The following is a 16,888-nucleotide window of genomic DNA, read 5'->3' on the forward strand; positions in this document are numbered from 1 at the left end:
AACCTGCTCCCTATTCTCGCTACAGATCACAATGTCATCAGCAAACATCACAGTCCACGGGGAATCCTGTCTAATCTCATCTGTCAACCTGTCCCTCACCATTGCAAATAAGAAAGGGCTCAGAGCCGATCCCTGATATAATCCCACCTCCACATTGAATGCATCTGTCACTTCTACCACAGACCTCACCACTGCCTGTTCTCTTCCAGATTGTTCTAATGTTCAAAAGAAGCCTTGTGAAGGTCTTTGTTACTTATATAGTTGCATTTTTGCAGTAGGTAAACTGTGTTACTGGTAATGTAAGAATGTCATTGATACCTGAAAGAATGTTCACTTGCTTCTGCAGCAACATTACACCCATTTTGTGTTTTTATACTGTTCTACATTATTCCATAAGTGTGAAATCCAGAACTATAAATTGTATACTATGCATTAATAATGATTATAAGAACCAGCTGAAGATTGGCATGATGAAAGGAGGCACTATACAGTCTGATGGCAGTGGGCACAACAGAGCCTCTTCCAGGGCAGTGCATCATAGAAAAAATGTAGCCACAATGGCCTCTAATTTAGCAGTCATCCTGTTTTCTTCCATTGTCTTCTCCAGTAAGTCCAGAGTCAAGTCCTGTAATAAAATGGGGTTTTCAGATGACTGGTGTTGATCCCTTAACAGAAACACAGCAAAGAACAGTACAGTGGCCAAAATGGTCACACACACAATTATAGTCCTGAGTCTCTCCACAAAGGATAGCCCACTTTGGCCCTTTTGAAGGTGTGTCTGTGTTGTCCAACAACTGAGGGATGGACTGCAGGTATATACTGCATGCCTCTTCACCAGTTCCACCACCTTTGTGCTTCAATGCACTACTGTATGTTCAGTAAAGCTTGAGAGGGGTGACCTTGCTGAGTTCTGTAGTGTGTCGTTGTTCTCACCTGCTTCAGTTTCCTACTTTTCTATTTAACTTTTGTGTTCAGGTTCATAACTTATGTTGTTCAGTTCTGGTGGTTAAAATCCATTTCATTTCTTACACCCTCTCTGTTTTATTTTTCTGCTTGTGTTTCGGCAGCCTGGAGGGGACATGTCGCTCGCCTTTCGCACCGGCAGATTAAAAGGCAGAGAGAAGAGGCAGCTATTTGTATTCAAGCAGGTAATGAATAAACTAAAAAGAATGGCATGTGCAACTGGGTGAAAGGGAAATGCTGCACAAACAGTGACAATAACCCAGAAGTATGAAATAAAGTTGTACATTAGATTGATTTCTGCTACATTTGAAAAGATAATCCATAAAGGCTTGACGAAGTCTGAGGTTCAATAAAATGTGTTTTTTTTCTGTTCTCAATAAAGCTCCTGTGAAAACTGTAATAACTAATTAAATATGTATGAAGGCAGGCTTTTGAAAATTTGGGCAGCATTTGGTCTACATGTTTCAGTAGAACAGTGCATATTGAGATCTTTTTTTTCCTTTCATCTCTTTCCCAATAAAAGCAGCAGTGGGGTTTATCCCTTCTGTTTCCTCGGAACTTCCTCTCTGAATTCCCGGTCTATTACCACACTTTCGCATACCAGAAACAAGATGCCTTTTCATACTGTCAACCTTTTCAAGTGAAATGTAAATTAATTCGTACTCAGTGTGCCTTGACAGAGATCAAAGTGGGCATATTAACCTTTGCGGTGCCCCCCTACATCAGCTCATGCTCCTCAGACAGCAAGGTGGAGTGAAACGGCAAGGGTGAGCTGTAATTTGCAGCTTTCCTGGCGGGCATTTCCGTGTCAAAAAGCAAATGATACAGAGATTCTAATTTCTCGTTTAAATGGCCTTATTAGACAGTCACCCAAGGTAAAAAATAAAAACAGTTAACCGATGCAGGGTTTTTTTTTTTTTTCCCGGGGAGAATGAATTTTAATGGCGAGCACTAAGCAGATGTAATGGTGTACCCTCTCAGAACACTTCAGGCAGGTGGAGGGCTATTTTTGTTCTCCGTGGTCACAATAAAGACACACCACTAGATGGTTGTGATTGCTTTAAAGGCATTCTGTAAAGTAAAAACTGAAACTAAAGGGAGCACAAATCATTTTACTTATGTTTAATATTTGCAAATCTTAGCCAGTAGAACAGCATCTTTAACCAGCTATTTGTTTGTTTTCAGCTATTCGGGGGCACCTTGCTCGGAAAAATTACAACTTGCTCAAGCAAAGCACAAACTCACATTCGTCATTTGAGGTGGACAACTTCTGTGGATCTCATCAAGAAACCATTATGTGAGTATTCAGCCTCACTTCACCACTGGGCTGGACAGAATGAATGAAGCCTGACTGTATTAGCCGAAAACACATCACAGCAACTCACCATGTTTCTAAAAATGGTCAAGCATAATAGCAAATTGTGTCATATTAGTTACTCATGTATGGTTTGTTCTTAATTGATCAAAAAGACATCAAAGTTGCAATTATATACAAATCCAAATTGTGTGGAGACAGTTGAGGAAAAGGTTCAACAATGTTTCCCATATAACCAGTCTACTAATGTTTTAGATAGATAGATAGATAGATACTTTATTAATCCCAAGGGGAAATTCATGCAATCCAGCAGCAGTATACTGATACAAAAAACAATATTAAATTAAAGACTAATAAAAATGCATGTAAAAACAGACAATAACTTTGAATAATGTTAGCGTTTACCCCCTAGATAGAATTGAAGAGTTGCATAATGTGGAGGAGGAACGATCTCCTCAGTCTGTCAGTGGAGCAGGACGGTGACAGCAGTCTGTCGCTGAAGCTGCTCCTCTGTCTGGAGATGACACTGTTCAGTGGATTCTTCATGATTGACAGTTGTTTTATGAATATAATGAAGACAAAAAGAATATAAGTGAAGTAATGTAAATGACATGCTGGTTAAGTTTGCAGATGATGCCAAGCTTGGTAGATTGACAGATAATCTTGAACCTGTTGAATCATCACAGAGCGACTTGGACAGCACACAGGTTTCAGCAGATTTGTGGCAGATGAAGTTTAATGCAAAGTATGACACGTAGGAAGTAAAATGTAAGGTTTGAATACACAGTGGCAGGTTTGAAAATTAAAAGCACACTTAATGAGAAAGATATGGGAGTCGTAGTGGACTCAGCACCTTCATCTTCTAGACGGTGTTCAGAAGCCATTAAGAAGGCTAACAGAATGTCAGGTTATATAGCGCCTTGATGTGTGGAGTACAAGTCACAGGAGGTTCTGCTCAGGCTTTATAACACACTGGTGAGGCCTCAGCTGAAATCATGTGTGCAGTTTGGGTCTCCAGGCTACAAAAAGGACATAGCAGGGCTAGAAAAAGTCCAAGGAAGAGCGACTAGGCTGGTTGAGGGCTACAGGGGATGAGTTAGGAGGAAAGATTAAAAGAGCTGAGCCATTTCAGTATAAGCCAAAGGAGACCACCACTGGGCTGGACAGAATGAATGAAGCAAGTCTACTATATTAGCTAAAAACACATCACAATGTTTCTAAAATGGTCAAGCATAGTAGCAGATTGTGTCAAATTAGTAACTCATGTAGGGTTTGTTCTTAATTGACCAAAACGACATCAGATTATACCAGAACGGTTGCAATTATATACAGATCCAAACTGTGTGGAGAGAGTCAAGGAACAGGTTTAAAATGTTATACATATAGTGCAGGACAGATATATAGCAAAATTTGGAATTTGTATTTATTGACCCACTGCAGAGTTTTTTGTTTTTTAATTAAAGAGTGGAAAATGAAGCTGCAAAGGAAAAAACAGCATTATAAGGTGTATAAGATTAATAACTCCAATGTGAATCATAGGCAGTATGAGAAAATGAGAGCAACCATTAGGATACCAGGGAATCTAAAAATCATTTAGAAGGGAATACAGCAGATAAGGAAAAAGACGACCCAAAGAGATTTTTTTTTTTTTTTGAAGTTTTATTAATTTTATTGCAATCATTCCATACAAATCAATTAATCAATTTTTACAAAAAGTTAAATTGAGTTAAGAACAAGTCGACCCCCACCCCTGAGAGTGACAGCAAGGCAAACGGCGTAAAATTTAAGGCTTGTAAACATACCTAAATTAATACGTTTGATAAGCCAATAGAGATGAATGCAGAAAACAAAGAAATACGGAAATAATTGCTTCCTCTGTGCTTTAAGAGCTTATTTTAAAATATTACTGATTAGATCCTACCATATTTTGAAAAAAGTCTGTACGGATCCTCTAACTGAGTATTTGATTTTTTCCAATTTCAAATAATATAACACATCGGTTTCCCACTGACTTAAAAGAGGAGAGTTTGGGTTCTTCCAGTTTATCAGAATGAGTCTGCGTGCCAACAGTGTAGTGAATGCAATCACAATTTGTTTGTCCTTCTCCACTTTAAGCCCCTCTGGAAGAACCCCAAACACAGCTGTTAATGGATTAGGAGGGATTGTGAGTCCAAGGCTGTCTGAAAGGTAATAAAAATTTTGATCCAGAATAATGTTAATTTGGTGCAGGCCCAGAACATGTGACCCAGTGAGGCTGGGACTTGGTTGCAACGTTCGCAGGTTGGATCCTGCCCTGGAAACATTTTGGAGAGTTTTAGTCGAGACAGATGTGCTCGATATATAATTTGGAGTTGTATAATTGTATGCTTTGCGCATATGGAGCTCGAGTGAATTCTCTGCATTGCTACTTTCCACTCCTTTTCTGATATATTAATTGAGAGATGTTTTTCCCAGTGTCTTCTTGGATCTTTGAAAGGGAGGGACTGTAAAATGATTTTATATATTGTAGAGATGGTGTCTGAGTCCTTGAAATTGAGCAATATTTTTTCCAGCATGGATGAGGGTGCGAGATGAGGAAAATCTTGAAGGTTCTGTTTAACAAAGTTCCTACCCAAAGAGATTCTTTCAGTATTTTAGTAGTGAAAGAACACTCAAGCAGGAGGTGTAGTCCATCAGTGATAATAAAAGGGAATTAAAAAGGCAGATAATGAAAAAGCAAATGCTTTAAACTCACATTTTTCTGAGGTCTTCACATGTGAGAAAGTGTATAACCTGTCAGTGGTAACAGGGACTACTAAGGAGGAATTGAGGGATTTGGAAATTGTAGAGAGAGGAACACTGCTTAGCTTAAATAGGCTTAAATCCAAACAAAAATCACCAGGACCAGATAATATATATCCTCTTCTCAAGTAGATTAGTGAGTACATATATAAACTCTTCATGAATATTTCGAGTAAGTCATGACACACTGGGGGAATTCCAAAAAAACTGGAAAAAGACAAGTAGTTTTCCGTCATATAAAAATGGTGATTGTGCAGATCCAAGCATCTATAGGCCAGTAAGCTTAGTATGCGAAACAGGAAATTTAATGGAAGGAATTCTTAAGGAAAAGATTAAGCAACACATGGCAAGAAAAGAAGTTTTATTGAACAATCAGCATGGGTTCAGACGAGGGAGGTCATGTTTTACTAACATGCTGGAATTCTATGAGGAAGCAACAAAAGGATACGATCAAAGTGGAGCACATGATGTTATTCATCTGGACTTTCAGAAAGTGTTTGATAAGGTGCCACATGAGAAGGTGGGCATCACACTAAAAGGGTTCAGGGTGATGTGTGTAGATGGGTGCAGAATTGGCTCAGACACAAGAAGCAAGAAGTTAGGGTGAGGGGAGCCTCATCAAAATTGACTGATGTTAAGAGTGGTGTCCAGCAGGGGTCAGTGCTAGGGACACTGCTATTTTTATTATTTATAAATGATTTGGACAGGGATATAAATAACAAGCTGGTTACATCTGCAGTTAATGCTAAGCTAGGTAGTCTTCATTTGGTCTTAATAATTACACTTATAAAGCATCGCTAAAAAGGTTATTCATCTTTATGCAGTGCAGCTATCAATATGCTGTTAAAACTCCTTACAAATATGTGGGATTCACTGAGTATGAAATATCGAGAAATCGTTCTCACTTAAGCCACTTCTGATGTTATTTTAGAAGGCCACATGGCACAGATAAATAGCCACTTTACTAATGCTTTGTACGTGTTATTAACACCAGATTAGGCCTTTTTAAGGTCTTGTTACATAACAGTAAATGAGTAAGAGATGCATTTTTGCAGTACCTAAATTAAAGTGAATCAATATTGTTGCTGTCATGTTTTTTTGCTAAATTAGCAGTGTTATCGTATTATAAATGTATTTACTTTTTCAGTACCTTGTGATAGTACTTGCTGTATAAAAAGTATTCTAAGTTAGAAAATGTACACATGGGTAATAATCAAGCGCCTCTGAGGACTTTGCTAACTGTTTTGAATATTGGAACATTTTAAATTTTTGTTTATATTTTTATATATTTACTACTAACATTTTTATTTTATACTGTATTGAGGATTTGTTCTGTTCTGTGTATTGTATTATATTGTACTGACCCCTTTCTTTTTGACACCCACTGCATGCCCAAAAGGAAAGGGGTCTTCCTCTAAATTGCCTTTCCCAAGGTTTCTTCCATTTTTTCCCTACAAGGGTTTTTTTTTCGGCTTCTTGTCTTCTTAGAGCACAGGTGTCAAACTCCAGGCCTGGAGGGCCGCAGTGGCTGCAGGTTTTCATTCTAACCATCTTCTTCATTAGTGACCAGTTTTTGCTGCTAATGGAACTTTTTTTGCTTTCGTTTTAATTAACTTGACTCAGGCACCTTGGTTGTCTGTTTTTTTAATTAGCAGCCAAACAATAATGAGCTGCCACATGACCAGCTCACCTCTGCCCGTCACACATTATCTGAAAATAAAGAAAAGTGAAGATCTCAGTAATGTTGATCTCTCAGGTCACCAAAACATTTTAACGAACAGAAAATCAACAATTTTGGAAATTTCTGCTATGGTAGAATGAGAGCAGCAACAGACCACAAAATTAAATAACGGGCTTAATTAATTAACAGCTAGAATCGGCTTCTCATTAAAAAATTGGTTGGAGTTTGAAATCCCAGTTTAGCTGCTCATCTGTTGGCTCGTTTCACATCTCATTTCTGTTTGGCTGCCATTTCATGAAGAAACAAATCAATTCAGATGACTGGATCCTTAAAAACAGGGCTATTAAAATGAAGGGTTAAGGAGTTAATTAGCAATGAAAACTGGTCAATGTTTGGGAAAAGGGTCAGAATGAAAACCTGCAGCCACTGCAGCCCGCCAGGCCTGGAGTTTGACACCCCCCTGTCTTAGAGAGTCAAGGCTCAGTAGCTGTCAAGAGGCAGGGCCTGTTAAAGCCCATTTCTGCACTTCTTGTGTGATTTTGGGCTACACAAAAAATAAATTGTATTGTATATTAAAAAGACAATTTTTGCTTATTAAATATTTTTGCAAGTCATAGTAAAATAGAGAAATTGCAGATATTAGTAGAGTACATGTAATAAAGGTTTTTAAAAGCATTTAACACTATCCTGTGTGAACAAAGAAAGACCCCGTAGGAGTTCAAAGAATTGTTGGGGTGCCAGCCAGGTCACCCCGTTTAATCAGATGCCGTTAAAATTAAACAGCTGCACAATGGCACTCAAAGAACATAAGTAGGCACTCAGTCTTGGTGGAGCTCCATCTTGCAGACAGCTCATGATGAGATGGCTCCATCTGGGAATTTCAGCTTTTTATAGGACTCGGCCTGGAAGGGGTGAGGTCAGTTGTCCTCAATGGGTGTCTTTTCCATGCATTGGATGAGAAAAGAGATGATACCAGCAACAGCACCCCCTGTTATCCAGGAGTTGCATACCTTTGATGAGCCTGGATTGATGCACATATGTGACACCTGTTATAGTTAATATAGGCTTGTGGTGGCAGCACGACACCAGGAAGCCATCTTGGGATTTACAAAAAGGCACCTAAAGGACTCTCAGACTATGAGAAACAAGATTTTCTGGTATGATGAAAGCAAGACTGTTCTAAGCAAGGAAGCCAGACACTACTGTTATGGCCTACCTAAAGGCCTAGATGTATATAAATAGGCCACACACAAGTGAGAAAGGGAGGGAGACAAAACACAGAAAAAACTAAACCAGCTAACTAAAAGAAACTCCATTTATTGTCAAAAAGGAAAAGAACTCACAAAATATGGAGAAAGTTACACAAAACAGGAACAAGGCAGGAGGACAACACTAACTTAGCTATCTAGGTAAACCAGTGGTTCTCAATCTGTGGGGCAGGCCCCCCTAGGGGGGTGTGAAGTAACAAAAAGGGGGGCGCGAAGATGTGAAAAAAAGAAAACAAGAATCGAAAATATGAAAAATACATCTATTGAAACCAAAACATAAACTACTACTTAAACTACATTTTGATACTAGGAAAATAAATATAGAGTTAGATAAATTTCAATAAAATTTAAGTAGGTATACAGTAATCCCTCCTCGATCGCGGGGGTTGCGTTCCAAACCCCCCCGCGATAGGTGAAAATCTGCGAAGTAGAAACCATATGTTTGTATGGTTATTTTTATATATTTTAATCCCTTATAAACTCTCCCACAGTGTTAACATTATTAGAGCCCTCTAGAGATGAAATAACACCCTTTAGTCAAAAGTTTAAACTGTGCTCCATGATAAGACAGAGATGACAGTTCTTTCTCACAATTAAAAGAATGCAAATATATCTTCTCTTTAAAGAATGCGTGTCAGGAGCAGAGAATGTCAGAGAGAGAGAGAGAGAGAAAAGCAAACAATCAAAAAATCAGTACTTGCTTTTGGGCTTTTAAGTATGCCGAAGCACCGCAATAAAGAAGCATTTGGTAAAGGAGTGTCCGTATCCTCTAAGCAAACAGCCTCTGTGCAAACAGCCCCTCTGCTCACACCCCCTCTGTCAGGTGCAGAGAGAGTGAGAGAGACAGAGAAAAGCAAACAATCAAGCACCGTGCAGGAAGCATATCGTATATCATTGAGGAGTTTTAGTTAATATGTGATACATGCTCTGATTGGGTAGCTTCTAAGCCATCCACCAATAGCGTCCCTTGTATGAAATCAACTGGGCAAACAAACTGAGGAAGCATGTACCATAAATCCGTGAACCAGCGAAAAATCTGGGATATATATTTAGATATGCTTACATTTAAAATCCGCGATGGAGTGAAGCCGCGCAAGTCGAAGCGCGATATAGCGAGGGATCACTGTAATAAAATATGCATCTATAATATATCATTAATTTAAAAAGTACAAATTGGTATTAGTTGGGCTCCTTTCAAAAAACGTTAGAGGGGCGCGATTAAAACTGTTATGAAAACTCAGGTCGCAAATACTTAAAGGTTGAGAAACGCTGAGCTAAACAAAGTTTACACAGCTAGATACACACTATCCACGTTTATCACATAGATGGCTAGCGTACAACAATTACATTTCTTTATTAAGCAATAAGAAACAAAAACCCAAAGCCAGGCCATTAAAACCTAACTCTCCATATCTTGCTCTGTAAAACCCAAATCCTTCTCCTCTCACACTCTCTCCCTAACCCAAAACCCAAACAAGCCTCCCCTATTATCTGCACCCCACCCACAACCCAGGCGACTTATCAACGATGGGCAGCTCAATAGGTGGACAACAAGGGCAGGACTCAACCAAGTCATCAGCACCAAACCAAACAAGCAGAGTTTAACAAAAAGATCCAGAGTAGGTTGTAACACATACCATTTCCAACTAAGAAGCAAGGTGACAACAGCATTGTACTGAAGGGTGGTTTTTCAGTGGCAGGTAGCAGGAGACTAGTCAGGGTGGTGGGGAAACTTCATCAAAATTCTCTGTTTGTCCAAAATTCTTATGCCTACATCTGGGAGAAACAAGGCAACTCTCATCACTTTAACCGTATCATTCCTATAGTGAAGTATGGTAGTGGTAGCATCATGTTGTGGGTGTTGCTTTTTGGTAGAAAGTACTGGGAGAAAAGACTGGATTGAGGGAAAGCCAAATGAAGTAAAGTACAGAAATTTCTTTATTGAACTGGACTTCAGATTAGGCCAAAAAGGACAACAGCACTAAACACAAAGCAAAGGCAACACAGGACTGCCTTAGAGAGAAGCTTTTAGAATGTTCCTGACTTGACCAGCAAGGCTAAACTTAAACCCAATTACACATCTCTGGAGGGACCAGAAAATAGCTGACCACTGATGGTCTCCATCCTTCTTGACAGAGCTTGAGAGGATCTGCAGAGAAGAATGTCAGAAAATCCCCAAATCCAGGTTTGTGAAGCTTGTTTTGCGTCAGCTCAAGGTCATTGAGACAGTCCGTTGCAAGGCACACTTAATGATACTGGGCAATTCTCGAATTGAAGATTAACTTAATATGAACGTGGCTTAGATTTAGAAGGGAAACAGAGCAGATTACCTGTGGAAGATGCAAGAGAACACAAGGATAATGTGCCATCTCCACACTGATAGAGGTGTGACCTGAAGTATATATATTTATATACTATATATATATGTATATTTCAAAGAGAAATTTTAAAAGGGTTCCTCTTAGAAGCATCTCAAATACATATATATATATATACACACTCACCTAAAGGATTATTAGGAACACCTGTTCAATTTCTCATTAATGAAATTATCTAATCAACCAATCACATGACAGTTGCTTCAATGTATTTAGGGGTGTGGTCCTGGTCAAGACAATCTCCTGAACTCCAAACTGAATGTCAGAATGGGAAAGAAAGGTGATTTAAGCAATTTTGAGCGTGGCATGGTTGTTGGTGCCAGACGGGCCAGCCTGAGTATTTCACAATCTGTTCAGTTACTGGAATTTTCACGCACAACCATTTCTAGGGTTTACAAAGAATGGTGTGAAAAGGGAAAAACATCCAGTATGCGGCAGTCCTGTGGGCGAAAATGCCTTGTTGATGCTAGAGGTCAGAGGAGAATGAATGCGCCGACTGATTCAAGCTGATAGAAGAGCAACTTTGACTGAAATAACCACTCGTTACACCAAGGTATGCAGCAAAGCATTTGTGAAGCCACAACATGCAGAACCTTGAGGTGGATGGGTTACAACAGCAGAAGACCCCACCGGGTACCACTCATCTCCACTACAAATAGGAAAATGAGGCTACAATTTGCACGAGCTCATCAAAATTGGACAGTTGAAGACTGGAAAAATGTTGCCTGGTCTGATGAGTCTCGATTTCTGTTGAGACATTCAAATGGTAGAGTCAGAATTTGGTGTAAACAGAATGAGAACATGGATCCATCATGCCTTGTTACCACTGTGCAGGCTGGTGGTGATGGTGTAATGGTGTGGGGGATTTTTTCTTGGCACACTTTAGGCCCCTTAGTGCTAATTGGGCATCGTTTAAAAGCCACGGGCTACCTGAGCATTGTTTCTGACCATGTCCATCCCTTCATGACCACCATGTACCCATCCTCTGATGGCTACTTCCAGCAGGATAATGCACCATGTCACAAAGCTCGAATCATTTAAAATTGGTTTCTTGAACATGACAATGAGTTCACTGTACTAAAATGGTCCCCACAGTCACCAGATCTCAACCCAATAGAGCATCTTTGGGATGTGGTGGAACGGGAACTTCGTGCCCTGGATGTGCATCCCACAAATCTCCATCAACTGCAAGATGCTATCCTATCAATATGGGCCAACATTTCTAAAGAATGCTTTCAGTACCTTGTTGAATCAATGCCACGTAGAATTAAGGCAGTTCTGAAGGCGAAAGGGGGTCAAACACCGTATTAGTATGGTGTTCCTAATAATCCTTTAGGTGAGTGTATATATATATATTCATTGGAAAATATAACTTGACAAATCCGCTCGAACGGGACACATGGACCTAAAAGTGAGGCTCCCTTAGGCGCTGGGCCAGGGGCGGTCGCCCCACTGGCCACCCCCAAATGCCGCTCTTGCCCCCAGTTCATGAAAGCTCCTAGGAAAATAGTAGAGAAAAAACTAATAACGTAAGTGAGACTCTGAAGTAGAGACTGAGGTAACAGCAAAGAAATAATGAATCTGGGGTCATGGATATTCAACTGATTTAGGCCTTCTGGCCAGTTTATTGCTGTTCAGCTGGAAGCTAATGTACAGTGTCCTTTTCAGATCTCAAATGCCTCCATCCTTTTCAAATTATGTCTTGTATAGATTATCTTTCTGAGGGATTTTGCAAAGTGCACCAGAGTACAATTCAGAATCATTTAATAGTGGACAAGGAAAAAAAAAAAAATTAGAAAAGGAAGCATCACATAAGGAAAAGGAACATGTCCATTTCGAGGTGCATTTGAGACAAGGTGGACCTTCACCCTTTTATTTTAAGAAGAGAACTGAGTGCTAGGATGAGTTCTACCTAAGTAATGTACTCAAAGGCAGTCACTCTGATTTTGTTCTTGGTCCAACAAATTCAAATTTTTTCTTCTGGATGGTTCTTTTGGTTGTTTAATGTTGTGTCCATTATGTTGTGACATCCATATATATATATATTTTTTTAAGTAATGTGTTTTCTCAGTTTGATGTTATTTCAGAAGAACTAAGTAGATAGGACTGGTGAGATTTTTTGGGCTGAATGGCCTGTCTAGAGTGTTCTAAAATGGGTCTTTTTAGTCATTAAGAAGGCATGTGAGTGCAAAACAGATGAATGGACAGATCCCTTCCCGTCTGCTGATAATGGAATATCTTTTTTTAAGGCTTTTCTTATTATTAAATGAGAGCTGAAGTGAAACATATAGAATTTTAAACAATCTGCTAATTGGAACACGCTTATGAATTAAGACGTTTGTGAAAGTTTCTCAGTTTTGAGCCGCCTTCCATTCTGACACGCATACTAACCGGAGCTTCATACTGCAAAGAATGCTCCTCAAAACCCCCCCATCCTAGCCAGATCCCCCCCCCCACCACACAACTACATTATTGCATTTGGACGATGTTTTTGGCACAGCAATGGCCGCTACATCTTTTAGAGCTACAGACTTAAATATAGCCACTGGAACATCTGAAAGCTAAAGAGCAGAGCTTCCTGTTGGCAGCAGTACACAGACAACTTTATTTAAGTGCTACTTTTGCTGACTTAGCTTGTGAAACGTATTAAAAAAAATACACACAGGCAAGCAGATGCAGATTTCCAAACATTGACTGTTTTTATTATATCATGTTTCCCTCTGTCTCTTATAGATAGTTCTGAATATCCATAAAAGCTGTTTTGTGTGCAAGCAAAGACCCAGAAGAAATGGTCAAAATGAAAGAAATTAGAATTTTTCCATAGGGGGTTACAAAAGAGATAAAACAGTACACGCCAATGATAGCCACGTAGTGGGAGAAAAAGGTTAATGGTTATTTCCGTACTGTAAAGGAAAGAGGGTTAAAGAGATAACGTCTCGACTGTGTGGCCTTCAACAGGAGTGCAACTGAAGAGGAAAGAGCAGGCAACAAATATAGGAGGGAAATAAGGAAGCAAAGTCAGGGCAGATGAAAGGAGAAAAGGAGATGGTAGATGACAAAAAGCTGCCAATAGAAAAGATGAAGGAAGAGATTGAAACGTTTGTCAGACCTGGAGACATGTGTGATCCCAGACTGAGAATGAGCATCAGGCTCTTCTGAATTTCTTTGAAAAGTGTCTTTGAAGTCCTGTGAATGAACACAACCAAAAAGAACAGTGTGGCTGTGATCAAGGAATGTGAAGTGCTCTACAGGCGACTTTGTAAGGTCTTTGATTTTAACGCCTCAAATGTGCTCCCTGAAATGGTCTGCTAGCCTTCTCTCTGTTTCACCTCTGTGGTTGGCCTTTAGATTTGCACAAGACCCGTTATTTGATACTGAATTTACCAGAGGGACCAGATACAAAGGATTCATATTTGGTGACACATCAGCTCCTGTTACAGCTCAAACTGCCAGGTGGGTAATGTGAATTGAGCTGTGGGCGAGATGTTTGCCTAGGTTAGGTGGTCAACAGAAGGAGATCAAGAGAGGGTTAGGAGAATAAGCTCTTGATCTTGTTAAATGACTTGTGGGAGAGAGAGAGAGTGTTAGTGTGGAATGGGGGAACCTGTGAGATGCAGGTTTTATTATTGGGGTTCCTCTGTGGAGTGGTTGATACGAGTTCTACTCCTTGCTTGATTAAGCACCCTGTCCACAACATGAGAAGGGTATCCTCTGCCACTAAATAAACTCCTCGTGCTGACTGATTCATTACAGAAGTCAACTTCATCACTGCAGGGGTGGCAGAGTCTACGGAATAGTGGAAGAGGTTGAGAGTTTTTAATATGGCAGGGATGAAAAGAGCTGTAATCATGGAGAGCATGGCAAGCACCTACATATACCTACCCTTCACCATCTTGTTTCTATTATTGACACTCCTCTTTGTCATGAAGTACGAGTCCTCAAGCGCAGAAGTCTTGTAAACTGTTGCAAAAATCCCCACAATTGGAAGGATCCATCAACCTTTGATTTGTAAAACATAAAGAGCAGACAAAGAATCTTTATGCATAAAAGATTTATTTTCAAAAATGTTCTGAAGCAAGGAAGATCCAAAGAGCACAAAAGACCCTCAAGAATTTGCTTTAACTTACTTGGAGTAAACCTTGACTGTAACTCTGACTCAGAATTCTATGCAATTACAGTTAAGCACGAGTCAGACTCAGTGTGACATTTAACGATCTGCTTAATGTATAGTATTTAAGGAAGAATAAAGCTTCTGAGAGTATTCTGCTGCCATCTCGCAGATGAAGTGGCATCATGCTGCAAAAAATCATTTTGCCAATCTAAGGTAACTCTTCAATATTCATTAGTGGGTGGAGCCCACAACTAAAATCACAATGGCAAGTGAAAAACCGTAAAGGCTGTTGTAGAATGAACTGAAACTGAATCATTGCTTAACTCAAGCAGTAGTTATGAAAATGTGAATTGGTCATCAAACGTTGACATGGAAAGTGAGAATGATCTGATACAGTACAGTGCAATCAAAGCTCGGTGCTATGCCTAGTGAATTTGGTCACCTGAAGCTTCAGTGTGATGTGGCAATACCAGCGTGACAAAATAATTATGGTCAAGTGCAAGTACAAGCAAGACATTAGTGCCCTAAGCACTGTTCGCAACAGTTCATGTCAGTGGAAATGTGAAAGTTACCAAACCTTGCGCTGTGGTGGCCTGCAATAACAAGACAGATGGTTAGATAGATAGATACTTTATTAATCCCAAGGGGAAATTCACATACTCCAGCAGCAGCATACTGATAAAAACAATATTAAATTAATGAGTGAAACAATGCAGGTAAAACAGACAATAATGTTGTATAATGTTAACGTTTACCCCCCCGGGTGGAATTGAGTCGCGTAGTGTGGGGGAGGAACGATCACCTCAGTCTGTCAGTAGAGCAGGCCGGCGACAGCAGTCTGTCGCTGAAGCTGCTCCTCTGTCTGGAGATGATACCGATAGATGTGTTGATTGTAAGGATCAGGTATTCCACTGTCTCATGTGTAATTAACAGAAAAAAAATATAAGAAAAGTGTACAAAGAACCGTGCTTCTAGTTGTCCCAATTGCAACACTGGAGTCTGTGTTGGTAACTGTCTCAAAATGTATCATACACAGGACAGGTACTAAACCTACATTAGCACAGCAGTGGACGCTAGACATACCTTTTCTACTATATTTATGTTGACATTTTGGTATTTCCGTATTTCTGTTATATGTAATCACGTTTTTTCTTGTTGAAAAGAAAAAAAAAAACAACATAGACATAATACTAATGAGGTTAAATGAAGGCAATGCAAGGCAAATAAATCCCAAAAACACAAATCCAGAAAGCATCGTCAATTATATAGCATAGAGGTCAAAAATTACATTATTCATCATTAGTAATCACAAAAAAACTCCCCAACCCGCCACCCCATTCAATGAACCGCAAAGGACTTTGAGTTAAATAATCAGTACTAAACTTTAACAAGATTAAATGTATATCTACATCATTTGTTCAGTTTTTATCATGTAATTGCAAGCTATGTACTTGTTCAATTTTTTAAGTCCATAGTCCTTTGATGGAGATGGACAAGTGGCTCTGCCTCTTGGGGAACCACTCATAAAGCACACAGAACATAACAGGACAAGCACAAACCCATAAGAATTAAATAATATGCAAAACTAATAAATAAATAGAATAATGTAAATAAATAACAAAACTAACAGACAAAAGAATCAAAAATGAACAAAAAAGACTTGAAACAAGAATTTGAACTCAGCTAGGAAAGGATCCCTGGCTGATGTATAACAGTCTCTCCTCCAGGAACTATAAACAGTTGCTGGTACTTTTATGATATAGCAATACACAATGTAGATCATTAATCACAGTATTTATTTGATGTAGAGCACTTCCCAGACTACATTATCAAAAAACCAAGCAGGTTTGCAATTCAAAATTACAAGGTAAAATGCAAGATCATCTGCTTGACAACAAGCTTAGAAATGTCTGCTTATTTAAAAATGAAAGTGGGTGTAGATTAACAGTAATAGCAGTAGCATTAGGATTGTCACACAGAGTACGGTGAAAGCTGCATATTCTGCAGCGACATGATAAACTTAACTTTATTGAAGAGACAACACACATCCAGTTACCTGATGTTCATTTAGGCCCAGAGTCAGAGGCGGCCTTAGGGGTGTGCGGGGCCTGGAGGTGACCAACCCCATACGGGGCCGGTTACGTCAAACACTGTTACTGGTATGTGTCGACGGTATAAACTTGCGTGCAAATTTAATAAAAATAATGTTAACATACAACAGATTTTCTCATTACAATGTTCAGCTAAGTTTTTGTAAGATAACACATGGACTTTATCAAAACATAAAGATATAATCTATTTAAAAAGTGCAATTTATAAGTAATGACAATACCACGACAGTGCAAAATGCGATTCTGTGTCATGCGGAAATTAGCAGGGCCTCTTCTCGAA

The 16,888-nt window shown here is 39.3% G+C and overlaps 1 protein-coding gene across 1 annotated transcript in view; it reads left to right on the forward strand.

Annotated features, from left to right (window-relative positions):
* The window catches only part of myo3b (myosin IIIB), a 524,448-nt gene that overhangs the window by 338,999 nt on the left and 168,561 nt on the right, over positions 1-16,888 (forward strand). The window contains exons 23-24 of the mRNA XM_039757595.1: positions 1,068-1,148; positions 2,149-2,260. Coding sequence (XP_039613529.1) covers positions 1,068-1,148; positions 2,149-2,260 — 193 coding nt within the window. The remainder of the gene's footprint in view (positions 1-1,067; positions 1,149-2,148; positions 2,261-16,888) is intronic.

Source organism: Polypterus senegalus, chromosome 6 (assembly GCF_016835505.1).
Source record: "Polypterus senegalus isolate Bchr_013 chromosome 6, ASM1683550v1, whole genome shotgun sequence".
NCBI lineage: Eukaryota > Metazoa > Chordata > Cladistia > Polypteriformes > Polypteridae > Polypterus > Polypterus senegalus.